This window comes from Clarias gariepinus, chromosome 19, assembly GCF_024256425.1.
Source record: "Clarias gariepinus isolate MV-2021 ecotype Netherlands chromosome 19, CGAR_prim_01v2, whole genome shotgun sequence".
Taxonomy (NCBI): Eukaryota; Metazoa; Chordata; class Actinopteri; order Siluriformes; family Clariidae; genus Clarias; species Clarias gariepinus.
Window position 1 is genome coordinate 25,349,696 of NC_071118.1, and position 26,908 is coordinate 25,376,603.

Genomic DNA, 26,908 nt, shown 5'->3' on the forward strand with positions numbered 1-26,908 from the left:
AAATTCCAATAAAATACCTTTACGTGTGTGGTTGTAATGTGACAAAATGTGGAAAAGTTTAAGGGGGGTGAATACTTTTGCTGTATATAACACAATACCTTATGTATCTAAGGTGTAAAACGAGACTTGTAGACAACAAGGTTAATTATTTAGATTTTTTAAAGATATTTTCTTACAGCAGATTAAATCTTACACTGTACATACAGTAACTAACTCCATATAACCCAGTACAGTACAGTACACATACATCTCAGTAACAGGTGTTCTTATTGGTGTGTAATACTTTGTTTCGCCAGCAGATGGCACCTGAAGTAATGATATAAAACTAAAACAAAGGAAATGCCTTTAGACATGTATTCTAATCTGATGAAACATTTTTATAGTTATAGGAGATCATTTGGAATTAAATAAAATGTATACATTAAAGGGACTGTATTTATTACAATTATTGAAAAGAAGGCTTTACAATGCATCAGTGAGAAGAATAAACATTTGTGTATGTGATAGAGTCACGAAGGAAAGAAAACAAGAGAAAGAAAAACAAAAGTTGTCAAATAAAAATAAAAAAATGAACAAAACCTTTGCTGATGCGTGTGAAGTTTAAGTTTAGGGTTTAAAGCAATATGCTGGTGCAAAAGAATCACACAGGAATAAGATTACTACAGAATATCTGCCATTAATCTCAGCTGTGGCAAAAAAATATATACATATATTTTGTGTCTTATATTTGCTTCTTTAGTTTTCACTGGTGTAACAAACCTAAAACATATGTAAACCTAATCATCATCTCAAAAAAAAAAAAACCTTAACGAAATATAAGCTGTTTATCGAAATCATTGGGTATTTGTCTAAATACACATTCCTACACATAATATTTAATATAATCTATATACATCTATATTTTTAGGGAATTAGACACATTTAGAAATTTTGTGCAAGAACAACAGAATTAGGAACATTAAAAACTACGACATAGATCATCATCATCATCATCATCATTATCATCATCAAGATAAGCTCAACAACCAAAAAAAGAACCCTAATCAACTATCTGAACAACTACAAAGAAAGTCTATTGAAATTATCTACATTAGTCTTTGCGTTAAGGATTGTAAGGAACATTACTTGCACAAATCATTTTACATCTCAGAATAGGATCTGACAAAATGAGCATGATTTTAAAAGTATGATTTTTGATGAGTATTTGATGAATTAGTTTAAAACATGATTTTTCCTGGTCACTGTGTCTAATAGTCTGGAGGATTGGGTAGAGTTTTGTGGCCCGCTGGTCTGCTCCGGGGTCTGCAAACATACACAGGAGAGATTCATACAGTAAATTCATCACAAATGTACAGTATTCAGAAAAAAAAGAAAGAATGAGATTAAAAGAGCTTACTGTTTTTTGTAATGATGAGGGCATCGTCGTGTTCTTATATCTTGAGAAGGTGAGAGGAAATGTTATGTTAGTGGTCGAATCTAGTTTAATCACAGGTTAAACTAAACACTTACTGAAATGTACCAATACATCCATTATTTTAGAGATGGATGGCTAAATGGAGGAGAGTCTAAAGCATTAGAATTCCAAAAAAAAAGAAATGTGCCACATCTTAAATATTCAGTATTCAAATTGTTGCAGAATGTCTCCATCCCTGTTTAAATGTAAGAAAGTGTGCAATATTGTGAAAAAGTCTTTTTTATTGAAGCACATATTACACTATGCTCGCTATCTAAAATGGACCATCCAGGTTTTGCACAAACTTGTTAAGTGTGTCAGATTGAGTGCACTACTGTATGACAATAAAGCAAAAAAAAAAAAAAAAAAAAACACTAAAATGTTATATAAATTTAATAGCATCTGGGAAATGCACCCTGTTTTTGATATTGTGGTTTAATTATTTATTTCTCATGTTGTCACTCACATTCAAAGTTACTATAAAGTGGTCTATAAAGGGTTAATGGTGATGATGCTAATGATGATGGTGATGATGGTGATGGTGCTGGTGATGGTGAAGAGACTTACGATTGCAGTAAAGAATAGTGAGGAGAAGAAGCAGGAGTAGAATTCCACATCCAGCAACCAAAGAAATAAAGATGCGCAGCTCACAACCCAAAAGCACATCTAGGTTTTTAGACCTTGTCCCTGCTGGCGCACCTGAACACATGTAATGTTTGTGGTGGAATGTCAAAAATTAAACATTTTCAAGATCTTCATTTGAAAATTGTTAATAATAAAAATAATATAAATAATAATAATAATAATAATAATAATAATACCATTTTGTCCACATGTCGGCCCAGGATTGGTCGTGACAGCCACTGTCTGGACAGGGACCGTTTGTACCTTTGGTTTGACTGTTGTTGGGACTGAAAAAAATGATATGTACCTTTATGATCAATATGTGCAATCAATCAATATATTATTAACTTTAGGACACAAAATGTCCCATATTAAATGTTTTTATTTATTAGCATTATATTAGTATTATTCTATACCATATATTAGCATTATTAGCTGTGTTAGCAGTCTTCTCTAGAAGAAAAACCATTAGAAAAATTATCATTTATATTTAACAATGTAAAGTTCTATTCTGTTTATTTATACTGTTATGTGTGTTAGAATTATTAAAGCCACTGAAGCTAATTCCAGGATTTTTATACAGTATACTAGTAAAAAAGACTTGGACATAAGTTTTGAGAAATGTTTTTAAGGTTCATAATGCATATTTCGGGTTTCTTCTTGTTGAGATTGTACATTTATGATAGGACTATAGGGTTGTTTCAATAAGAAAAAAAAAGTCACTGTAACGCAGTAACATTATAATATCCTAATGTCCAAACATCTGGAAATTGCTTTGATCAGCTGGTAACACAGCTGGATCAAACACAGCTGGATCAGCTGGACAAACTGGAAGATGGAAACTGCTCCTACGGTAAACTACTACTAATAATGTGAGATCACAGAACAGAAACAGTGGAAAACATTATATAGGCCAAGTATTTATTTACAGTAGAAAGCCAGAATTTAACAACACCTGGCTACGATGGTCTACCAGTTTGATCAGCTTTAGAACTTGGCCAGATAAGGCTGACACATCTGGATCACTGTGAATGAACGGTGATGGTGTTATTAGCTGTGCAGATGTTCAGTAACCCACCTGTCTCTCCACGCAGTTCGGTGATGCCGCAGAATTGCAGTTCATTGTTGTTGATGAAAACGCAGCTGTAAATGCCGCTGTCTTTCTGCCGCTCAAAATTTTTTACATTGAAATATTTTTCAGTCACTTCAAATTTATGTTCATCAACTACTTTGCCTAATTTTTTAGTCTTGCTGTATGTTCCAACGTACTCAAACCCATCTCCGTTTCCATTCTGCCGAAGCCAAAAGAGTGTCCCAGAATGATCCTTTTCACATACGATCTTCACAGACTCGCTTTCTTTAATCACCTTTTCAACGACTTTACCTTCAACACCTAAACATGTGCAAAGAAATCTATTAGTCACTGATTACGATGAGCAAGTTTACATATTTACAAATATGCGCAAATATGTACAAATTTGCATATGTGAATATAAACATACAAAGAATTAGAAAGATACTTTAAAAATTTGTTGTTAAAAATAATAATAATAATAATAATAATTGCAAAAACTAAAAAATATTTGTTTTTGAAAATGGAAAATGTGTCTTGAGATGCAGGATGTTGAGCCATCAAAAAAAGTAAGATTTTTATACTGATGTATACTTTCGAGAAATTTAGCAAGTAGGAACAGTATATATTATACAGTATATATTATAAATTTAGATAGATAGATAGATAGATAGATAGATAGATAGATAGATAGATAGATAGATAGATAGATATGTGCAGTAACAATTGAGTCATAAATGAATGTCAGTATGTACATTGTACACACATCAGTACCCAAATTATCCATGGATAATCAATGATAAATACATAGTATAATAATAATAATAATAATAATAATAATAATAAACTATAATTTAGATTTATTTTTGAAAATTCTTAAATTCTTCAGATTATAAAAATGTGTAGAACATTTTAAACCAAGCATTTTTGATGCAAATTATCCAATGAACTCTAGTACTTTATGTGAAATATAATGTTTACATTAATGTTTTATTTAATTTTTAGACCATTAATTACACCTTCTAACCTCTTATACCTCCAATACACCGGCTAAAAAAAGGAAACATTTCTTACCATGTGATACAAATAAAAAGACACAAAGAACACTCTGGATCATTTTCAGAATCATTTTTTCGTTGTTTTTCTTGTTTTGCACTCAGTTTTTGTTTTTCAGTTAATCCCAGCAGAATGGTAGATCATGAAGACTGTAAAGAAAAAGAAGAGGAGGAAGAAGAAGAAGAAGAAGTGAGAAGAAGAACTTCTCTCCTCCCCGTTTTTGATTCGTTTTTCATTTCTCTTTTGATCTGGCTTTGTTGGATTTTTTTAAACAAAAACAAAAGAAATTGTATATAAATTTAAACCTGTATTACTCAGAATATGTATAATATTTAAAAAAAAACAATGGAAACTATTGAATTAACTAACAAAAGAATTGTCGAATTAACTAACAAAAGAATTCAACTTTGAGCACATCCAAATCTACAATATATGTTCTTTATATGTTATATATGTTAGTTAATAACCAGTTTTTTTCCTCAGTTTGTCTTACACAATCATGTAATAAATTTGTTTTTAGCATTATTGTTTTTTTTTTCTGGCACATGATCATTTTTTATAAGCAACTGTTTCTTTTGTAAACACGTTCACTTATTTTCAGATGTCATTTTTGATCATTTTGTCATACAAGTAATTTTTTATTCCCCATCACAATGACCACAGGAAGATCACTAAAATAATAATAATAATAATAATAATAATAATAAAAAGCTTTAGTAATTATATGCTGAATGTATATCTTTCTTTCATGAGCGGTGCATGGCTCTGTCACATGGCTAAAAAAAACTTATTTAATCCCCTCTAGTTTTAATTGCCCACAATCTCAAGTCTTATGAATGTACATACAGTATGTGTGTGTATGTGTATATATATATAGAACTGGATCACATAAAAAGGAAATTGGATAAATGTTGCTTGTAATCTTTCAGTTATCATGCACTTTGCAGCAGGGTTGCAGAACCATGCACCAGTCTGAGGGTCTTGCAGAGCACGCATCGCACCCAAGCCCACCAATCAGAAGCCGAGCTGAGACCCCTTTCTAAAACCACAGAGTTTTATACACACCAGATACTAAACATCACCTATCTATACTTCAGCCAAGTTTGCTGTTCATTGTTCGTTTTTTTTTTTTTTTTTTTGTGCTATAAAATCACCTGGACACATCTGTGTCACAGCAAACAAAACAGTTATTTTATTTATTTTAAATTTCCCATAAATCCAAATGGACATGTGAACAGAATTTGTAAAATGTGTTCAAAAATGATCTGCTCAAAACAAATTGTTTCAGGTATTAAGAATCACTTGCTTGTTCAGTCAACTGCCACGCCTAAGAAAGTGAAAGAGCAGAAATCACATGGTTGTAGAGAGGGCAAAATAAACAGCATACCTATGTATAGACACAGCACTTTTAGACCCATTTCCCTAATTTTTATTTTGATTCCGCAAAGCTGACAATGACTCATTGACAGTTATTGTCAATGACTGACAATGACAATAACTGTGGTTACTCAATAGCACATGGAATTTTTTTAAACCATCTTACATGTTTCATTTCATTTATTATTTAAGAATTCATCTGACTCAACACTTAAAAATCTGGACATGTGTCGAGGTCTGTGAGTCTCCAGGATACCATGAGGTTCTTTAAAAATGCCAAGGGTTTGTTACTACTAGACTTGAATTGTGTTGTGTTGTGTTGTGTTGTATAGTGTTGTGTTGTGTTGTATTGTGTTGTGTTGTATTGTGTTGTATTGTGTTGTGTTGTGTTGTGTTGTATTGTGTTGTGTTGTGTTGAGTTGTATTGTGTTGTATTGTGTTGTGTTGTATAGTGTTGTGTTGTATAGTGTTGTGTTGTATAGTGTTGTATTGTGTTGTATTGTGTTGTGTTGTATTGTATTGAATTGTGTTGTATTGTGTTGTGTTGTATTGTGTTGTGTTGTGTTGTGTTGTATTGTGTTGTGTTGTGTTGTGTTGTGTTGTATTGTGTTGTGTTGTATTGTATTGAATTGTGTTGTATAGTGTTGTATTGTGTTGTGTTGTATTGTGTTGTATTGTGTTGTATTGTGTTGTATTGTGTTGTGTTGTATTGTATTGAATTGTGTTGTATAGTGTTGAGTTGTATTGTGTTGTATTGTGTTGTGTTGTATAGTGTTGTGTTGTATAGTGTTGTGTTGTATAGTGTTGTATTGTGTTGTATTGTGTTGTGTTGTATTGTATTGAATTGTGTTGTATTGTGTTGTGTTGTATTGTGTTGTGTTGTGTTGTGTTGTATTGTGTTGTGTTGTGTTGTGTTGTGTTGTGTTGTATTGTGTTGTATTGTGTTGTATTGTGTTGTATTGTGTTGTGTTGTATTGTATTGAATTGTGTTGTATAGTGTTGTATTGTGTTGTGTTGTATTGTGTTGTATTGTGTTGTATTGTGTTGTATTGTGTTGTGTTGTATTGTATTGAATTGTGTTGTATAGTGTTGTGTTGTGTTGTGTTGTGTTGTGTTGTACACAGGGAATCACCAAAAATCTAATCATTACTTCTTCTTTTTTTTAAAGTTACATAACTTTACCCAAAACACATTTCAAAACATCAAGTGTTTCAACAGTAGGTCTTATTTGTATACATGACTCCTATCGCATTTTCATTGCACTCATTGCATTTGTCTACAGTAGATCTTAATAAAACGCGGATGTGGCATTTTGAAAACTAGTTTGGGTGTTGAACTCTAAAACAGTGTAAATTATGTATTTACGGTCAACACGTGGATTTAAAGTTATACTTACAGAATTCCCACATTTTAGCTCAGAAATACAGAATCACAAACAGGTCATGTTCAGAATGGAAAGAGAATGACATGAAATTGTCTGAGTATACACACAATCCAGTAGATTAATAAATACATTTAAAAATAATCAATACTGTTAATGCCTGATTAACATTAACAATCAAGTCAAATACATTAGGACATAAAACCTAAAGCAAAGTGGCACTGAGCTGATCAGAGTGACTCTAAGTATCCTGACTTGACTCTTATCTGCACACTTTAAGTCAATTTAAGTGACTCTAGATATAGACGTCTGCCACATCATTTCATATTTATTATGGTTTTATCCTAGTAATATGAATAGCTGTGTGTGTGTGTGTTCAGGGTCAACATAAGGTTTATATGCTGTTATATGATATTTTAGCCCAGACAGAAAGGGTACTACATGGGAAACCTTCTCTGTTCTACTTCACCGGATGTCCCAGTTTTATTGAGTGCGCACACAATCCAGTTTAGTTAGTTAAGTCCCCATACTACATCCTTAACAGAGTTAGACCGTATTATTTATTTTATAAGGATATTCCTATATGAATATGAATGTCAGGCAACTATTACCTTACTGTACATCTTTTATGGAAGTTGATTCGGGCGGGTTGTTGGTGGTGGATGTACAGGAGTGGGCGGAGAAATGGATTTTCTCTTAATTTCCATGGTCATGACTGAATCAAATTTAATATGAACAAGCTATGACCTACTGTAGTAAATCCGTAAAAACGCATTATGTTTCCTATAGTAAGCAAATCTAATATAAATCACGGGGTAAAGATTTATCTCTGTATACAAACTATCCAGTACATTTATTATTTATTATATTACATGGGAATAAGACCTGGGTTTAATTTCCAGCCAATACCCGAACGCTGTCACTGAATGTGGAGTATCCTTAGTGCCTGTCCCAGCCTGGTTAGAATGAGAGGTTTGCATCAATGTAAAACCTGTGCCAAGTTGTATAAGGATCAGAAAACCACACGGTACATTCCATATGCCCACCTGCACACCTGGTCTAATGAATCTTGATTTCCGCTGAAGGGAGACGGAATTTGGCATCAAAAGTATAAACTCATGAACCCAACCTGCCTTGGATTAAAAGGTCAAATTGCTTGAGGTGTAATGGTGTGGGAAATGATTTAATGGCACACTTTGAGTCCCATAATACCAACTGGGCTTTGTTTAAAGATTGATTCAGACTATACAAGTACACAATTAATAAGAAGAAATAAGAGTTATGCTGTTACTGTCTTGGCTTTGCACATCTATCTATAAAAAAATCTTTTTTTAAATTTGTTTTGTGCAGCCTGTACTTTTAGTATGCTAATTAGACCCAACCTCCCTTCCATGGCACTGAGATAACATGACCTTATAATTTTCTTCAAAACAACCATTATGGTAGACACAGGGCCAACTCCAAAAAAGACGCAAGCTTTTTATGGAATCCGCCAGGAAAAATCTTCACTTGTTTGTTTCACCACCTTGTCACATGACATTTCATGTGCATACTATAATAATATTCATTAACCTCTGACAAAGATGGGCGTGTACACAGGATCAGCCTTGTCTCACTCACTCTCAGTCATCGTCTATACAACTTTATCCTGTATACGGGGTCGCGGGAAGCCTGGAGCCTATCCCAGGGGACTTAGGGCACCTGGCGGGGTACACCCTGGACAAGGTGCCAATCCATTGCAGGGCACAGACACATACACACTTACATTACAGGGGCAATTTAGGGAACACCAATTAGTTTAATCTGCATGTCTTTGGACTGTAGGAGGAAACCGGAGTACCTGGAGGAAACCCACCAAGCACGGACAGAACATGCAAACTCCATGCACACAGAGCACACAATCAAACCCGGATACTGGAGGTGAAAAGGCCACAGTGTTAGCCACTAAGCCACTGTGCCGCCTTAATTTTATTTTTTGTCTTTATTTTAACATACTTTCTTACATATAGTATGTAATATAAATTTTGAGAAACCTGTATGGTCCGTGTCAATGTTTAAATTCCAAATATTAATGTTAATGTTTAAATATTGAGTATTGTTCTACAGTTTACCATAATTCCTATGGTAATTCCTACTACTTCGTGTCCTCTGGCCAAAAGATCAAAGTAACTGTAATAAAACATGATGAGGATGTATAAATGGATTATTTTATGATATTATTGAAATACTGTAAGCATTTAGGGTAAGCTATGCTTTATTTGCCATTGTGAAACTTTCACAGCACACCTGGCAGGCGAAGAGCTTTAGGTGACTACTGCCCCCTGTGGGCTAAACACATGTCCTGTTTAAAGGATGACGATGTACAGTATGTCCTACAGTACAGTACAGTATGCCACTAGTATCAGACTCAGCTCCTCTAGCTTACAAACTTTATTCTCTCATTTAATCGTAGGACTGTACCAAGATTTCCGAAGTAAACCATCCTCAACTTTGTATTTGGTAACTTAAAAAGATCCTTAAGTCTATTGTTATGATCATTTGATAAATAATGCTTATTTATCAGACTGAAGCCTTTCAAGTAATGCAAGAAAAATTTTTTTTAGATTGTTAATTTTGTTTGTTTATGTAAACTTTTATAATATAAATGATGGAGGCCCACTCAAGGTCCTTAAATCATTTTTTGAAAATGATCTTATCTTATCTTATTAAATAACTTTTGTTCAATGCATTCCTAGCAACACATTATGCAAATCTACAGACTTCTTTATAAGAGCGATGACTTACATGCATTAGAAGAAAATTCGTTTAACCTGTTCAACCAATTTATTTCATATTAGATTATAAATAAAACAACTGAAGAACACAAACAAAACTTGGAATGACTCAAGAGACACTAAAATGTGTCCTAAACAGTTGCCCCCTTTTAAAACTCATATTGAATTACAGCACCAATGTGTAGTATTATGTTTCCTCTAAAGATGTCAGTAGTTGCACCATCGTCGACCGTCAGTAGGGTAGTAGCCCAAAGCCCTAACCACTGAGCTACAAGCGCACTACGCTGGTGAGTAAGAAAAAGCAAAACACCAGAATGTGCAGGGTGGTACTTTAGAACCCTTTGTGGCCACATAAGGCGACATTTTTGGTTTCCCAAAGACCCTTTTAGGATATGACTTTTTGTTGATACCAAAAAAAAAAAAAAAAAAAAACCTTTTCCCCCCTATCCGAAGCACGAGACATCCGCTGTTAAAAAGAAACTAATATCGAAGCGATGCTATCCTGTGGAAAAAAAAAAAAAAGACTGCATTGTAAATAACGTCTTTGCGAACGGCCACTTCCTGAGAGCAATGGAAAAGAGTCTAGAGCTGATAAAGTTTCACATGTGCGCTGGAGTGTGGAAGATAGCCCACTCTGGGCTGTAGGCGTACAGAAATCCTCTGAGGTGTGAAAGGAAGAGCTGCCTACACCACAGCAATCCTCACTCACCTGAAGCTCTTAATGTCGCAACACGTTGTCTTGCGTCACGTGATTCACGTTCACGCTGTCAGTGGGAAAATAACGCAATTTCACCAAGGCCACACACTCAGGGGAAAGACTGCGAGTTACTGAAAACATCCACCCAGGCATGACATTATAAATATAGGCTTACTGACGCTAAGTGAAAACACATATATCACATAAGAGTAGTGTGTGTTATTTGCCAATAACTGTTCTGTTTTATTCTTATACAACAACAGCAATTTGCCTAGAGTATGATTTTAAATATTTATTGTCAAACAATACACCGTACACCTAATCCATCTATATTTGCGTTTAGTGTTCAGAAACGTTCATATAAGCAAGTTAAGTTCTATTATTGTTTACATTACAAGCACTAAAACCTGTCTGTCTGTCTGCCTGTCTGTCTGCCTGTCTGTCTGTCTGTCTGTCTCTTCATGATCGAAAACCAACATGAAATCTGATAAGTATTAAATATGAGATACTAGAGGTTTACTCTGCGGTGAATCTACCCTAGTAATTTACCAGTAACGGTGAATAAAATATACGATCAACTCGCTGCTGCTCCTTTCATCGCTCCATTGGCACCGCCTCCTTCTGCCTGTCATATGACCCCTGATCCAAGCGGTTAGTAGATACACTACTGTATATCGCCAAAAGTGTTCACTCGTCTGCCTTCACATGCATATGAACTTGAGTAACATGAAATTCCTAATCCATAGGGTTTCATTAACATGATGTTGGCTCCGCCCCCTTTGCAGCTGTAACAGCTTCAACTCTTCTGAGAAGTCTTTCCACAAGGGTTAGGAGTGTGTTTACGGGAACTTTTGACCATTCTTCCAGAAGTGCGTTTGTGAGGTCAAACACTGATTTTAGGTGAGAAGGCCTGGCTCTCTTCCTCTGTGAGGAACGCCTGTAACCATAAACGTTGATGATGATGATGATGATGATGATAATGATGCCTACAGTTACATTTAGTGAGCAACACCTGTGACAGAAGAACCTGTGCAAACACACAAACATCAGTCACTGGCCACATAGAGTTTCCGTTTTATATACAATATAGAGATGAGATAAGAGTTCAGACTCTTGGCTAAAGCACTACAAACTGAGCTCAGGTGCATCCTGTTTACATAGGTTATCTTAAGTTATCTTAAGTGATGTGTATAAGGTCCCAGAAACCACAGTGCGTGCAATACTCAAAACCAAATAATAAAGTCCAAGGAACTCTGATTAAGCTTAGTTGAGGACTAGACAAAAAAAAAAAATCAAAATCTCTGAATTATGTATAATTCTCACTCACTCTCTACTGTATACCTCTTTTCACAAGAGGTTTGGAGTCTATCCTAGGGGACTCGGGGGATAAACCAGAGTACACCCTGGACAGGGTGCCAGTTCATGGTATGGCCAATTTGGAAATGCCAATTAGTCAGATCTGTACTGTATGTCTTTGAACTGTGGGAGGAAACCGTAGGACCTAGCGGAAAAACCCATCAAGCACACCCTATGGTAGGACTCGAACTCTTGATCCTGAAGAAGCAATGCCACTATACCAACATGCTGCTGACTCAATAATTTTGAAATTGAGAAGTTCATAACCACCACTACTAGATCTTTCTAGACCTAGCTATTTAAGCAAATACAGAGTAGGGCAATCAAGAACCCACCGGTCACTCAAAATGAGCTTCAGAGGTCCTCGGGAGATAACTTGGCTGATGGGAAAGCCTGGTAGAAGGATAACAATCTCAGAAATTCCTTGCTAATCAGGCCTTTAAGCTATGAATCAGTTGTGTCAACTGGGCAACCTTCTTCCTTGTTAGGTGGAAACATTCCATTACTCATTCAAGTAGCTTCTTCAGTCTAAGGGAAGTTGGTGGCTTCTTGTTCCTTAATATTTAAGTCCTTCAAGGTCAAAGGATCCCCGTCTGAAAAGGCTCGTTATATCAACAGTGGAGACGGTAAAAGTAGGAGGGAGGAGTAGGAGGGAGGGTCGTTAAAGAGTGTGAGGGGAGCTGTTAAGAAGAAACAGCAATAGATATAGATGAGGGCAGCATGAAAAGCAGGAGACAGGTTGTGCTTAAGACCTTCAGAGAAGTATTTTCCACTTTCACACAAGGGCTTTTACCCCTTTCTTGAACCAAATTTTTTGCATTCATACCCTCAAACATGTCCCCATTGTCCTTCAGGTGAAGGTACTGTATACCGCTGATTCAGGCCCAGAGGTGTTGCTCCTTGTGTGTTGATACATTGTCCCACTGTATCATAGAGCTATTATAGAGCTCTGAACACTCTTCACTGCTTTGAACCACATATATTCAATTGCTCTTCCTACAGTATGTTTTTGGTGTGCGGTCTTTGGGGTGGACAAGACTCTGACTTAGTGCGTTGGTGGGTTTAAGTAAACTGGTATGTGGTTGTTGTTGGTCTTTCGGCTGCTCCTGACAAGGGGTCGCCACAGCGGACCATCTGGTCTGCTTTTTTACTGGTTTTACTGTGCTGATGCAACCCTCCAATTATTTCCAGGCTTGGGTTTAAGCACTGGTGGGAATCAAACCTGGGCCTTCCGCCTGGCAGATGAGACACTTACCAACGAGCAACAAGTGTGGTGTTTTCCAAAAATCCTTTTTAACTTCTCTGACACTCCAACCACATACAAGATGAAAAGAATTATCTGTTGCGCCTGGGTCTCAGCTCTCTTTGTTGTCCTTCTTTTGGATATGGGATCTATATTGTTGAAGGCCACCTTATGATATCCGCAGGTCTTGAACACTGCCTTCAGATACTTGTGAGCCTTCTGTTTAACCTATAACAAATATGAGTAACTTACCAATTTAATGCTGCTTGGATGAGTAGTGAGACATTTCTACCTAACAATGTAGACCTCCAGGTTCCACCGAACATCTTCAAAGAGACATGATAATGGCAGGTCACAGATCTAATCTAATAAAGCTTGAGGAAGAATGAGAGACAACAAGCCAGATCCAGGAGTGCAAAACTTGTACTGTAGACTCGAAGATCAAGTGTGCAAAAACTGAATATAATATGAACTAGATAGCACATAACACATTGTTCCGGATAAAGCAGCTACAATATTCAACTATACTGTAGGTACATGGGTCATGAAGCACCATACAATCACTGTACCTTGTTCAATACACTACAATGTTATTGAGCAGAGCCTTTCTTCATCCTCTGAGCTTTATATCTGATTCTGTCTATTTCCTGTCTGATCGATGGTGTTTTCCTTACTGTAGCTTCTTAGCAAATGCTCTAGATATCTGACCCATGTTATTCTGTACTACTTTTATTGCATTATATTGGTATAGATTTACAGATTATGTCAGTTAAAGTAAAAAAAAAAGGTTAGGGGTTGAGAAAAAAAATCATCAAAATATTACACTGTCATATATAAACAACTAGGTTAAAAATAAATTATTAAAAACAACACAGTGTTTCTGTTTATCTGCGTCTTTTCTGTGAAAGGTGGGTGCTGTTAGATTGAGAGTTACCTTATGACTGGTGGTCCACCCTCGGTTTCCATTCCCCTCACTTATTTTTGAGTCATCATGTCTCTTCTGGTACTTTTTCACTCTGCGCTTAGGTCTGACCCGGGGATCCCTCCATGACTCACAAAAGTGAAAAACAAAGGGTTCCTACATGAAATAACACCCATGAACATGTATATATCTGGTTGTGAAGCGAGAGAGAGAGAGACTGTGGGATGGGGATTACCTGGGCTTTCCTTTCAGTGCGAGACTCCAACCCATGTCCTTGTGCACCACAATAGAAGACCTGGATGAGTAACACAGCATCCTACACAGCAGACTTTATGCAGGTGGAGAGCGAAATCATCGTATGATTGCACAGACAGTGAGATTGAACGATGTCAGTGTAGATGATGCGTAGATTCAGAATGAAGGTCCATGAGGAGCGGGAACGTCGTCCACGGTGACTGCGCACCAGCCGAGGTGGAACAAGAGGAGGTAGAGAGCGTTGGTTTTCTCGTCCATACTTCTACACACGTCACTTTCCTGCGCAGACAAAATGGCATCATGCTTGCTCTGCAAATTGAAATCAGTGTCGTTCAAAAGATCTGTGTCAAGTTGATATTTGATAAATTTATTAATAAATGTAAAAATTTGATTACCTATCAAATAGATTTTTTAATTTTTAAAATCTATCAAATAGATTTTTTTTTGTGAGATACGGAAATATACATATGTATGAAGTTTTAAGTTAATACCCACTAGATCAGTTAGCAACATTGCAACAATGTTACTAAAATTGTTTAACATAGAATCAATACATTTGATCAAACCAAAGGAAAATGTATATTAATATAACCGAACTTGTGTGTGTGGGTAGTGTATTAACTCATGAAAGTCATCCAACCTGTAAAACACCATTTAACTTGGAATTTATACATAGATTAACAATTTCTGTAAATCCTAAAAAAATTGTTACATTTTAGATTAAGTAATTTTAAAAAATGTATCTTGATTATGTCATATAAAAGTGTGCACTTTTTCTTGTTTTTTTCTTTTTATAAAGTAGTATTATTTGTGGACTGTGTAGAATGTGGAAGCATTGTTGTAGTATCGTCACCTCTTATTGTGTTGTTTTTGATTTTCTTTTTTTTTTAAATAAAAGATTATTATTATTATTATTATTGTTGCAAGCTGTTTATGGTTATATATCCATACAGTGCCATCTGGAATTATTTTCTACTTAATTTATTAATTAAGCTACTAAGCCTGGTTGCTTAATACAGGTTATTTTATATTATTATTATTATTATTATTATTATTATTATTAATATTATTATTATCTTTATTATTATTTTTGTTGTTGTTGTCCTCGTTATCTAAAAAATTCATATTTTATTCAATTAATTAAAAACAACTCAAATGTTTTTGTATCCTACTATTATATTTATTATTTTGTCGTTTCTTCATGTTTAAAATAAATGGCGGTCCTGCTGAATCAACTAAACGCACTTTACTGCTGAAACACTGACAGTGAAAAAATGTTTCTATTACTGCAGATATTGGCACATGAATTTTTTAAATCTCTTGAGCTTTGAATTAGTGTTGAAGCTCTGGCTTAACTGGCGAGCTTAAAAATACGTATATAAACTGCAAGCTACAGTATAATGTAGGTTCCCTAAACAGGATGTTCTAGCTAAATGCCTAAAAGACTAATGGATATCATAATAATTCTGATTGTCTTGTAGACTTTCACCTCAACATGCAACTCAAATAAAACTGACTGAAAGCCGACGTTTTGAGTTTATCACTCTGGACCCGTATTGTCACATTTCAGTTCTATAAAGGAAGCACTTCAGGTGACAACATTAAAGCGGTGTGATATAACTAAACGCTATACATAGTGTATATATAGGTATACTTATAAATATATTATAGTTATACTTATGTACTTACTGTATATAGTGATACTTATGAACTATACATATACTGTAATATTATATATAGCGTATAGTTATAGCACATTGCTTAAATGCTGTCACCTAAAGTGTTTCCTTTATAGAACTAAAATATGATAATACGGGTCCAGAGTGATAGTATTTACTATTGTAAGTTTAGTAAATGCATGAATAAATAAATTTAAAATTCTAAGAAAAAGCAAACAAAGAAATATTACACAAATGCGAACAAAAGCAAACCCTAAGTATATAAGTTTACATGTTAATCAGCATAGAAACAGTATAATGTACAATGCACACAAATTCTACTTAACGCTAAAGAAGAACCTCATTTATATTTAAATAAATGTCTTTTATTTATATAGGTATACCTTATTTTATTATTATACCAAAATGTATTATGGTAACTTCACTGACCTTGATTTGCAACATAAAAATGGCAACAATGAAAAAATATTATTTGCAATAAAAAAAGGAGAACCAAATAAAAATACTTTAAATTCATATATTTTGTGTTATTTAAGTGTTTTTTTTTAACATTATATCGCACTATATATTTGTAAGGGACTGAGAGTAACACAATTTCAATTCTCTGTACAGTATGTATGTACTGTACATGTAGCAGAATCGACAATTAAGTTGACTTTGATAAAAATATAAACAAACCCATTACAAAAGCTATTTTAAGAATGGATGGTCAAGATATAATGCCGATATATATAGAGATTTTCCAAAAATTTCATACATGGGACAATATATGAATCATATTAACAAAAAATCTTATATATTGCATTATACATATTATTAAATATTATAATATCATGTGAGAGCTTTTTGTTTAAAATATTAGTAAAGCAATATGACAGTTTTAACTCTGCTAAAGGAAGTCATAAAATCAGTAAGCCTATAGCATATGTAATAATAATAAAAAATAATAAAGTAATAATCTGAACTGGCAAGATGGACTGTGCTCTTTCAGTTTCCAAAATTTTCTAGAAACAGTTTCCTTTGCTTGCCCCACATTTGACAGTCACCCTGCATCTGGAAAAATGTTGTGATGTCATAAAGCACATGCATATTTAACCCATATACATAACATTACACATTAGTTCACACCATTAAAATATTATCATTTGCATGCTTTAAATTTAACCCCCTACTACGGTGTTGAGTTAGCAGGTACTTTGAGACGTAGTAAAGGATATAGTATGGTAAGTACGAGTACTGAGTGTAACGAGAGCCTGAGCTGCTCTCTCTCTCTGTGCCTGTGACGCTGTAGCTGTGGCTGGGTCTGTGGTCTCTCTGTGGTTTTTTTGTTTCAGCTCAGCGATAAAAGAGCTCAAAGTTAAACGAGCGATGAGGGAGAGAGATATAACGTCCTCTCTGCCTCACTGCACAGGAAAATGGGTTGTTCATATAAAACAAAACAGCTGTGGATCGCATCGCGGTGGAACAATGGTGCTAGAAAACCTGCCTGCAGCTACAGTACAGCTCTCATTACTGATCACGGTTTGGTGTTTAATGGGACGGGGGTGGAAAATTCATAAGCACGAGACCTGGGAAGATACTGTATCATATTGTAATATTGAGATTGTGATGAATTGTCTCTATACAGTATGTTATTCATTTCTAAGATCATCATTCTCATCATATAAGACTAGGAGTCCTCCACTTTCATGATCTAATATTTTTGTGATAACGCCCACTTTTATAACACACACACCTTCACATAGAGAAACAAACTCACCTACATGGACCTCGGAGAGGGAAACTCATGCTAACAGTCAAACACATAAACCACCACACCCTCAGATATGTAACAAAAACAGGCAGTGTGAAACTAATGTGGTGTACATTCATACTTTATATCATAACAGTGAGAATAAATGCAAATAATAATCATTTAAATAATTCTATTCTAAATCATTTCATTTGTTAACACTCATTTATTTAATACTTAAAAACACTGGGCATAAATGATGATGCGTTTCACAATTTGCGAAACATATTTTAACACCTAAACTGTAGAACTTTAAAAGCAAATGCAACTTCAGTTTATAAAAATTCAAATAAAACATTTAGATCAGATGATTATTTAGGACAAAATTTTTTCAAATAAAAAAAAACAACACAAAATTTACTTGTAAAAAAAACGAAATAAAAAAGAAAACAGAAATTGGTTTTAAAACAGAAAAAAATTCCAAATTTAAAAGGTAACATTGTTCTGCTGGATGATAAGCTAACACTAACACTAGATATCTTACTGAAACTACACTGATGGTCGTCATTAAATAATACCTATTCAATCAATAATTTAAAACTTTTCATTTTGTAACTTAAACAGTAACTTAAATTTGTCATATTTATCTCTATTGCGTTTAGCTACAGTACAACGTTACACCTAAGCTTGCTAGCTAGCATCTACCACACAAGCTAGCATAAAGTACTGTATGAGAAAAATCAAGTAAGCTTCATTTAAAAGTAAATTTACTAACATCACAAACATCATTTAAACCGGGAATATCAGTTTTTAAAGACTTAAAGTTATTACTGACTGTCTTTATTATTATTATTATTATTATTATTTTACAATTTTACAAAAAAAAGTAATGCATTAATCAGTGTTTATGGCATCAGTGAGAAGAAATAAGTGCACATACAGTAAACCAACTTGCATTAAAATAATCAACATGCTAGTGGTTGTATATCTGAATAAAATAAACACTAGTTAATGCATTAATTAATATGTAATAGACTCCAGCATTGTGAAATTCTCAATTCTGATTGGTCTGAAGGTAAGTTCATTAATTTTCTTTTCTAATTACCAGAACAGTTTCAAGGTTTTTGTTCTTTTTCAAAACAAAATATGATCGCTCCTATAGTAACAGTGTACACCGAGGCTTGTATAGTAGACATCTTCACACAAAACCGTTTAATTTTTAGTAGTTTTCTGGGAAATTTAATTTGCAATTACGGAAGGATTCACCAGTGACAAAGGTAAGTTTTTCAAGACTTTAGGACAGAGAGCTTTGAGCTTCCTTTGTAACATGACAAGCTGCACAACTTATTAACTTCCTGAGAAAGTAAAACAAGCTGCAAGTTAAGAGAACACAACTATGGATGTTACAATAAATGGATTTTAAAAACATGCATGAAGTATTTGCTGAATAACTACAAAAGTGTAATTTTTGGCAAATTGCTTTGGAATAAGAGGAATAAAACACTTTTGGGACGTTGTGTTTTAGGAACACACACCATCCTGTTAGTATGATTCCTTGGTTAATGTTAAGGTTTAAAGGTTTTTGATGGTTTTTACAAGCTGCGGGACGAGCAGCTCTATGCGCTTTAAAATGGAGCAAAATCCCATGAACATCAGCTTACAAATCAGATGCATTAAAAAAACACACACAGACACATGCATTTTCAAATATACAGTTTTTTTCTATCATTGTCAAATACAATTTAAAAAAGACATTAAAAATCCTACCCATCCCTGCAGTACTAATGTCAGCGCTGTCACCCCTGATCTGCATTATTCTATAACTGTAATATAATCTGTCTAACTGTAGGTCGTTTCGCATAAAAGCCTCTTGCTGAAAGAAATAAATAACTCTAAACATACCGTTACAGAACAGTGAAGGAAACAGAGCTATAGCCAGGATCAATAGGCTCAGATTCAGAAATGAAGAAAGGGCGTCTGCTTTAAAAATACTCTATATGTTTCTTTATACAGATGATTCATTTACAGGAGCGCTTCCTCTCGTCCCGTCTCATCTCGTCTCGTCTCATCTTATCTCAGCCGATGCGTTCTGTGTTTCAAATAAAAAAGCGATCAATAACAGACCAACTGATTACTTCTTAAACAAATACAGTAATCAAGCACCAGGTTATTATACAGAGAGGTCCAATATTCTGGATCCATTAGCTGGATCCTAATAAAATTATTTTTTTTTTATTTTAGATCAAAAAGGGGTTTGAAACTAAGAAGAAAAGAAGGAATAAAACTAAATCAGAGTCAAAATATATCAAAATTATTAAACTTTTTACAGCAAAAATGTAACAAAATTTTAAAATTGATTGAACTATAAACCTTTTCTATTCTCCATTTCAGCCTGTTTAGGACACAACAGTTGTCTAGAAATTAGATACAGAGAAAGAAATTCTTAGCTCCGGACCTGCGCTGCACATTTTAGTGTTTTCGCCGCCCTATCACACCCACTTCAATTTGGAATCGGTTGTGTCGGAAGCTGAGAAAACACTAAACTACGCAGGGATGGCGGAATTCCATGACCAGTGAATGACAAGACCTCATATGACAACATTGTTTAAAATTTACAACGAGTAAATAAAAACAAGTAAATCATAAAACTAACTTCTCAAACCTGTGTCTGCACTTCTTAGGTAGTCCTGTATCCAGAAGAAACAAAAAAACAAAAAAAAGTGATTTTTCTTTATAGGTTTACCTTATAAACAATATACATTTATATATGACTATAATATATGATTTTAAATGAATAAATCAAATAATGGGTGATGCATAATAAAGCTCATGTATCATACTGTGCAGTAATGTATATGTGACAAATAAAGGCTTAACTTAACTTATTGCCCTGAGCCTAATACATTAGAGAAACTAAACATTCACAGGGATTTGTGTATGCTGTGTATGATTTAAACCAACTTATAAATAAATGTATTTAAAATTTTAAAGTTTATCCAAAAAATGATAGAAGCTTAATGAGATGCTGAATTTGAATTTGGAAGAATTCAGCAAGAAACTACAGTATTTTGCACTCTTTAGCCCACTGTTGAATATACTGGGACAGTAGAAAGTTTTCTTAGCACGCCAGAGCCTTGATCAGACTGCCTGCTTCATGTCTGAAACGCTGGCCTCCCAGGAACTCCTTTAATGGACCAAATATGTGGAAATGGCTTGCAGTGAGGATTTTTTTGGGCAGTTACTTCATAATTGTGTGTATAATTTCACCGGCAGACGTGTCTATTCCGCAATTTTCCAACAAGGTATTTTTCGATTTTTAAGGATTGGGCGTTCCACTCGCTGAACGATCACAGGAGCGATGATCGGCCAGGATCATCATTCACAGTTCTTGAAAAGGTTTGCACCATTTTAATGTGGCTAAGAATCTTATCACTTTTACTGTGCTTAAAGTCTTCTGCAAATGTCAATCGCTTTTTACACCTTCATCCATAAGAAATGTCATCACAAGTCCTGGTCTGACATGAAGGCGCCTCATATAAAAGATAGTGATAACTTTGCAGTTAACTATGTCAAGAGAATTGATTTGGAAGTGCAGACTCAGAATACACAGAAGGGTTTATTTTCATATTTTTATAACTTTTCATGCATCCACTGTCTTGTTGTGTGTGTCTATGTGTGAGTGAGTGTGTGTTTGTGTGTTTGTGTGTGTGTACTCACTGCTAAAATAATACAGTGTTGAGATCAGGACCACCACCAGGAGCAGGACAGCACCGATGCCCGACCAGAGTACCAGAGACTGGCAACCTGGAACAGAACCACAATACAGTAAACATTTAAACATTTCATTGGTAAAACAGAGAATCTTATACGTCTCCATCAAACAAGCCTGTACCTTTCAGAGACTTGGACTTGCAGATCTTGGGTGAACGATTCTTATGTATATGTTTTTTTGTTGTTGGAGGTGCGAGGGTGGTTATGCTTTCTGGAAAAACAATCAATAAATGAAACAAAATGCATCAGGAGCCAAAAAACAAACAAACAGATGATGCATCTTAACCACACGTTTATCAGACTGAAGACTGGTTGCACCAAAAAGCAGAAAATGTGCATTTAATCTAATCTGTGTTTATCTCATAGACATGTGTGCTTTATATTTATCCAGCTTTCTTCATAGACATAATTTTGCGGCCAGGTTTGTTATCTGCAGTATCTAACATGACCATAGAAAACACTTAGGAAGGAAGTATAAGAAGTAAAAACATATACCGTATATTTGTTTAAGAAATATCGCTTGAAAGTTATTCTGTTCCCCAGTTTGTCAGCAGTAATAAGCCACAGCGGCATAATGAATGGATTACTCGGATCACCGCACACATACTGTATACACAGCCTTTCTATATTACAAACAATTCAGTTGTTTTTAATTGTTCCATTGATTTTAATTGATGAGTGATTAATAAGTGTTTAAATTTAAAAAACCTATAATATATCAGTTACTAGCATTTAAAGCGGGAAATGTTATCACTCTGGTCTGTTACTGCTGAGAATAAACCAACAGTAAACCAACTGATCTGCACAGGTTGTACAGCGGATGCCTTTCCTGACGCAACTCTCCCTTTTTATCCGGACTTGGGACCGGCACTGCATCTGGTGTCTGATTGAGCGGGAATCGAACCCAAGAGAAACCTACTGTACCACTGAGCCACTGAGAAATATACAGTACTTGAATAATGAATAATGGATACCAAAAAAGCACAAAATTAATAAAATAAAGGAAAAAAAGAGAGAGTCTTTTTATGCGACTTTCAGTACATTCCTAGAAAACATTCCTCTGACTATAGCAACTTATATACACACTGTCACGTTATGCACACATACATACTGTACACTGACAATTTGCACATTTCATCTCTTTTTCTTATTTTAAATTGCCAGTTTGCAATACAGTATAAATTTATATAAGGTACAATTACAAGGGACCCCCTGAAGACTGTCGTGCGCTCGTTTTTATTCCCAATTTAGTCAAACTGAACATCTTATCAACATCTTATTATCTTTATAACCATATGTCTTCTACGTATATAGGAGTTGAACTAGAATAATAATGTCTAATCTTCTCTCGAGATTACTTACAGGGAGTTTTTCCTCTTCCCTGTCTTCTCTGGCTCACTCGTTACAAATCTCATTATACGTCCACATCTGGATTTATATTGTTCAAAGTGCAGTCAAGCATTAAGAATTAGGAATATCTAGTAAGATTTGTTGCTACACCCAAAACCATGCTGCAGATGAGCTGCTTCCTCATTACGGTCATATTAAACTCAAGTCACTACACAGTTTTTGTTAACAGTTTCTCCAACTTCGAACTGTGCATGTCAGGGAGACCAAAAGTTATCATTACTTTTAAAATGTGTTATAAGATTTTACCACTACCAGAATATGAGAATGACATCACAAATATTTAGACTTCTCAAAATAAGCATATTATTATTATTATTATTATTATTATTAGCATCTGTGCTATTTCTTTGCCTTTGTGACCCATTTTCTGCTCAGTCGTGTTTGTATAGTATGCAGTTCATCGTGCTGCTGATTTTGCACTAAAACAGGTCATCACTCTATACTGCACAATCATATCATATAGGTTTCAAAAAAAAAAATAAAAAAAAACACAGAAGAACAAATTTGGCTTAAAATGCTCTGTGCTTTAAGGGCTACAAGAAACTCAAAGATGAATGAAGAGAATAGAGACCTCCAGGTCTGATAGAATATCCTGTAGGCATCAGATCTTTGGGGTCCTGCGCTGAGTTCTGACTGACGAGCAGGCACGAGTAGAAGCCCGTTTCATTCTTCAGTATGCCAGTGATGCGCAGCGTGTATACCACCTTTCCTGAACTATCAGAGGCCGTTGGCTTGTAGCGGCTTTGGGCGATGTTTGCACCATAGCGTAGGAAGTTTATGTTATTGGCGGACAAGATGAACTCGGGTGTGTCGCTGTCCTGCAGTAAACGGTACCAGTTCACCTTTTGACACTGGTGGTCCGGACAGAGGCAGTTCAGGGTCTCAGAGCTGTTGATGCTCGGGTAGAGCACTTTCACTGCGGACGCTGAAGAAATGAAGAAAAACAAGACGAGTTAGGGAAAAAAATCATTATATTTGTGTATATCGTTGTATTGTTATGAAAACTAAATTTCAAAATCTAATTCATAATCTTGTTTGCCTTGTTACAGGTAAAATTGCTGTCATGCTCAGTAGAGTGTCACTTTATTGTGGATAACCTAACTCGCGTCTTCTTAAGGGGCGTCCTGCACGTGCACGCTATTTGCCTTGTAATTATGTCCAGCATGGTGTGAAAAGTAACTAAAACATACTTTGTCTTCACACTATCATGCCCCATTTAGACGATGCAGCAAAGAGAGAGAGAAAGAGAGAAAGAGAGAGAGAGAGAGAGAGCCGTTGAAACGCTTCACGTCGCCAGGTGCTTTGGAGTTGCCAGGAATACCAGATTCAGAACAACTGGTTCTGCTGCTGCTCGTCCTACAGTAGCTCTGGAAGACCAAGAGTGACAAGACCAAGACGAGACGGACTGTTTCGATGGAGTCATTTAAAAAGCGTATAGAAACTGAGGCCACTACTGCTGCTGGGATTCCGAGGTTACTCATCATACAGTATGGTGTAAGACTAAAATAAATTAAGTTTGGACTTGCTGGACGTGCAAGGTCTTATGAGGTTGTCCCAAATGTTCATGGTCAATATCGTTAAACTTTTTCATCTCTGGTGGACACAGATTTCTGTACAAAATTAACTTTTTTTTTTTTGACAGAAAATTGTATATATTGTAGACATTTATATGTCTAAAATGAATTAAAACGTACTGTAAAAGGGAATTTGCGATTATTACGCGTATAACAAATTGTTCACAAATTGCGCTTGAAATACAAGCGGAATAAAACACTCCGGACACCTCTTGGTCAGATATTGTTCTTGTATCGGTTCACTTTGTGCACGGTGTTTCATCCCTTACATGGTACGACATTTCTACATTTTTGCACTAAGCAGCCACTTACGCAACAACAGATTGGAAAAACAAGTGAGTAAAGAAACACACGTTTGCCAACATAAATCTGTTCCATTTGCCACGATTATTTTGTAAGAACAGAACTTGCAAAATGCCAGAGGCCTTGCTTGGAAAAGGCCGCATAGGGTAGAACATTTTATAGCGTCTTCTTGCAAAATAGTTTTTCCTTACTGGTCCTTCTGAGGCAGGCTGCTGCAGAACCATGAGAGAAATGTGCTGACATGATGTCAGGTTGGTGGGGTTACGCTGTTTCACTGAGCAGTCACCAAAATGAGTTAAATAATGAAGTGAAAACATGTTCAAGTTTAGAAAATAAATCGATACTTTTACAGAAAAACATGAATATGCTGACTCGGTTCCGGCATGCATCGACGATGTCACTAATGCAAGATATACAGTATATATACACAAAAAACAGTTATATACTGTATCTACTGCATGCAATATTGTACAACTTATACTCATTATAAGTCATACGTCTATAACTATTATATACAGCTTATAAACGGTATATAGAGCTATGTAATCTTATAAGCTATAAACTGACTTTATAATCAGTGTATACGCGTTAAATCTGTATAAAGAGTTTTTCATGATGGCATCTCCTTATAATCACTTTATTGGGATAAGTCTTGAGTTATAGTTTACTAATTATAGTGAATCAGATTATAGAGTTTATATCAGTATATAAGCACATAACCAGGTTATAGAACGCATTATCAGTATATAAGGGTAAAATCTGATTAATAGTGTTTATAGTCAATATAAAAGAGTGTAATCAGATTACAGAGTTTATATCAGTATTATATCAGTATATAAGAGGATAATCAGTTTTTAGGGTTTATAATCAGTATATAAGCGTATAATCTGATTATTAGCGTTTATAGTCAGTATATAAATCTATAAACAGTATATAGTTGTAGAAACAGATTGTAGACAGTAGCTTTTACTTATTGTTTATTTATAAATTTTATTTTAAAAAAGCATATAATTAGTATATAGTGCTTATAACCAGTATATAAACGTATAATCATAAACTGTGTTTATAACTAGTGTGTAAGCGGAAAAACAGTACACAATGCTTATATGCAAACACTTATGCGTATTTCACTTATTTTTTGACACAGACAGCTTGCGAAGTCCTAACCACTCTGTTTACATAAAACGAGCAAAATCCGAATGTTTCTGCAATTCTCAAATTTCAAAAGTTATAACGCTGAGCCATAATATTACATCAGTGTTAATCCACTTAAGTTTTAAAAGCATCATCCGACCTGGAGTGGAGAATTAACTTCATCTGCGCCACCTCCAACAAACAACAAACTGTATATACTTTTTTTGTAAATTAATATGTACACAAAAAAATTTATATAAAACATGCACACATAAAAGAATAAAGTTCTTATTACTTTCAAAGCTAAAACAATTAAGACGAAACCTAGACAGCGTCGCAGACAGTCAAGTTGACCGAGGCCTACTTTTTGCGAATTTCAGTGTGAGAGATATAATTTGATCGTAATCTTAGTGAGGGACTATATCATACCTGTTATTATAAAGCAGAAAAAGCTCCATAAGTAATTGAGGGTCATCTTCAAGGATGCAGTTGTGTCGCCAGTATGGGGTTGCCTGTGCGTGTGCGTGTGCCTGTGCGTGTGTGTGTGTGTATGTTTGCTTTAGTTTTTTTTTTTTTTTTTTTGCTGCCTGTCCTTCTTGTTATGTCACACAGCAGGGAGGAACTGAAGTGTCTCGGGCCCCAGGCACTTAGTGAGCCTATCAGAGCATGAGTCACACACACACACACACACACACACACACATGCACATATACACCAAAGATCTTTATTTATTGTTATCTAACAATTATACTTAACAATAAATATAAACTTTAGAAACACATTTAAATGTATAAAAAAGCAAGTGTATAGCAAAATATCTGTAATCTTTTATTTTTTCATTGTATGTATTACAATAACAGCGCATGTACAGTATATGCATAGATTTTGACACAGGATATTTTATCACTATAAATCTTTCCATGCCTAATATTAAACTTATTTTACTTTTTTAAAGTATGTAAATTATTCATTTTTCTGCCTAAATAACAGGCCATCACAAGCACCGTACTGACGTACGAGATATTACGGATTAAGTTCGGAATATAAAAATTATTTTTTTAGATGGAAAAATAAGCCAGGATATAAATTTTTTAA

General features: G+C 34.8%; 2 protein-coding genes across 3 annotated transcripts; both read right to left on the minus strand.

The window, feature by feature from the left end:
- Positions 1-141: 141 nt before the first annotated feature.
- Positions 142-4,368, minus strand: cd8a (CD8a molecule). Its single transcript, XM_053477847.1, has 6 exons — positions 4,224-4,368; positions 3,156-3,470; positions 2,275-2,364; positions 2,021-2,152; positions 1,397-1,436; positions 142-1,302 (listed from the first exon to the last, which is right to left on the minus strand). The coding sequence occupies exons 1-6, from the start codon at positions 4,276-4,278 to the stop codon at positions 1,248-1,250; spliced, it is 687 nt and encodes a 228-aa protein (XP_053333822.1). The 5' UTR covers positions 4,279-4,368; the 3' UTR covers positions 142-1,247.
- Positions 4,369-19,413: 15,045 nt separating this feature from the next.
- cd8b (cd8 beta) lies at positions 19,414-26,385 on the minus strand. Of its 2 annotated transcripts, none has more exons than XM_053478798.1 (6): positions 26,243-26,385; positions 23,374-23,727; positions 21,514-21,603; positions 21,339-21,425; positions 20,284-20,308; positions 19,414-19,710 (listed from the first exon to the last, which is right to left on the minus strand). In XM_053478798.1, the coding sequence occupies exons 1-6, from the start codon at positions 26,286-26,288 to the stop codon at positions 19,692-19,694; spliced, it is 621 nt and encodes a 206-aa protein (XP_053334773.1). In that variant the 5' UTR covers positions 26,289-26,385; the 3' UTR covers positions 19,414-19,691. The 2 variants fall into 2 exon arrangements, with proteins under 2 accessions (XP_053334773.1, XP_053334772.1); XM_053478797.1 differs by having other exon boundaries at positions 20,275-20,308.
- Positions 26,386-26,908: the final 523 nt, after the last annotated feature.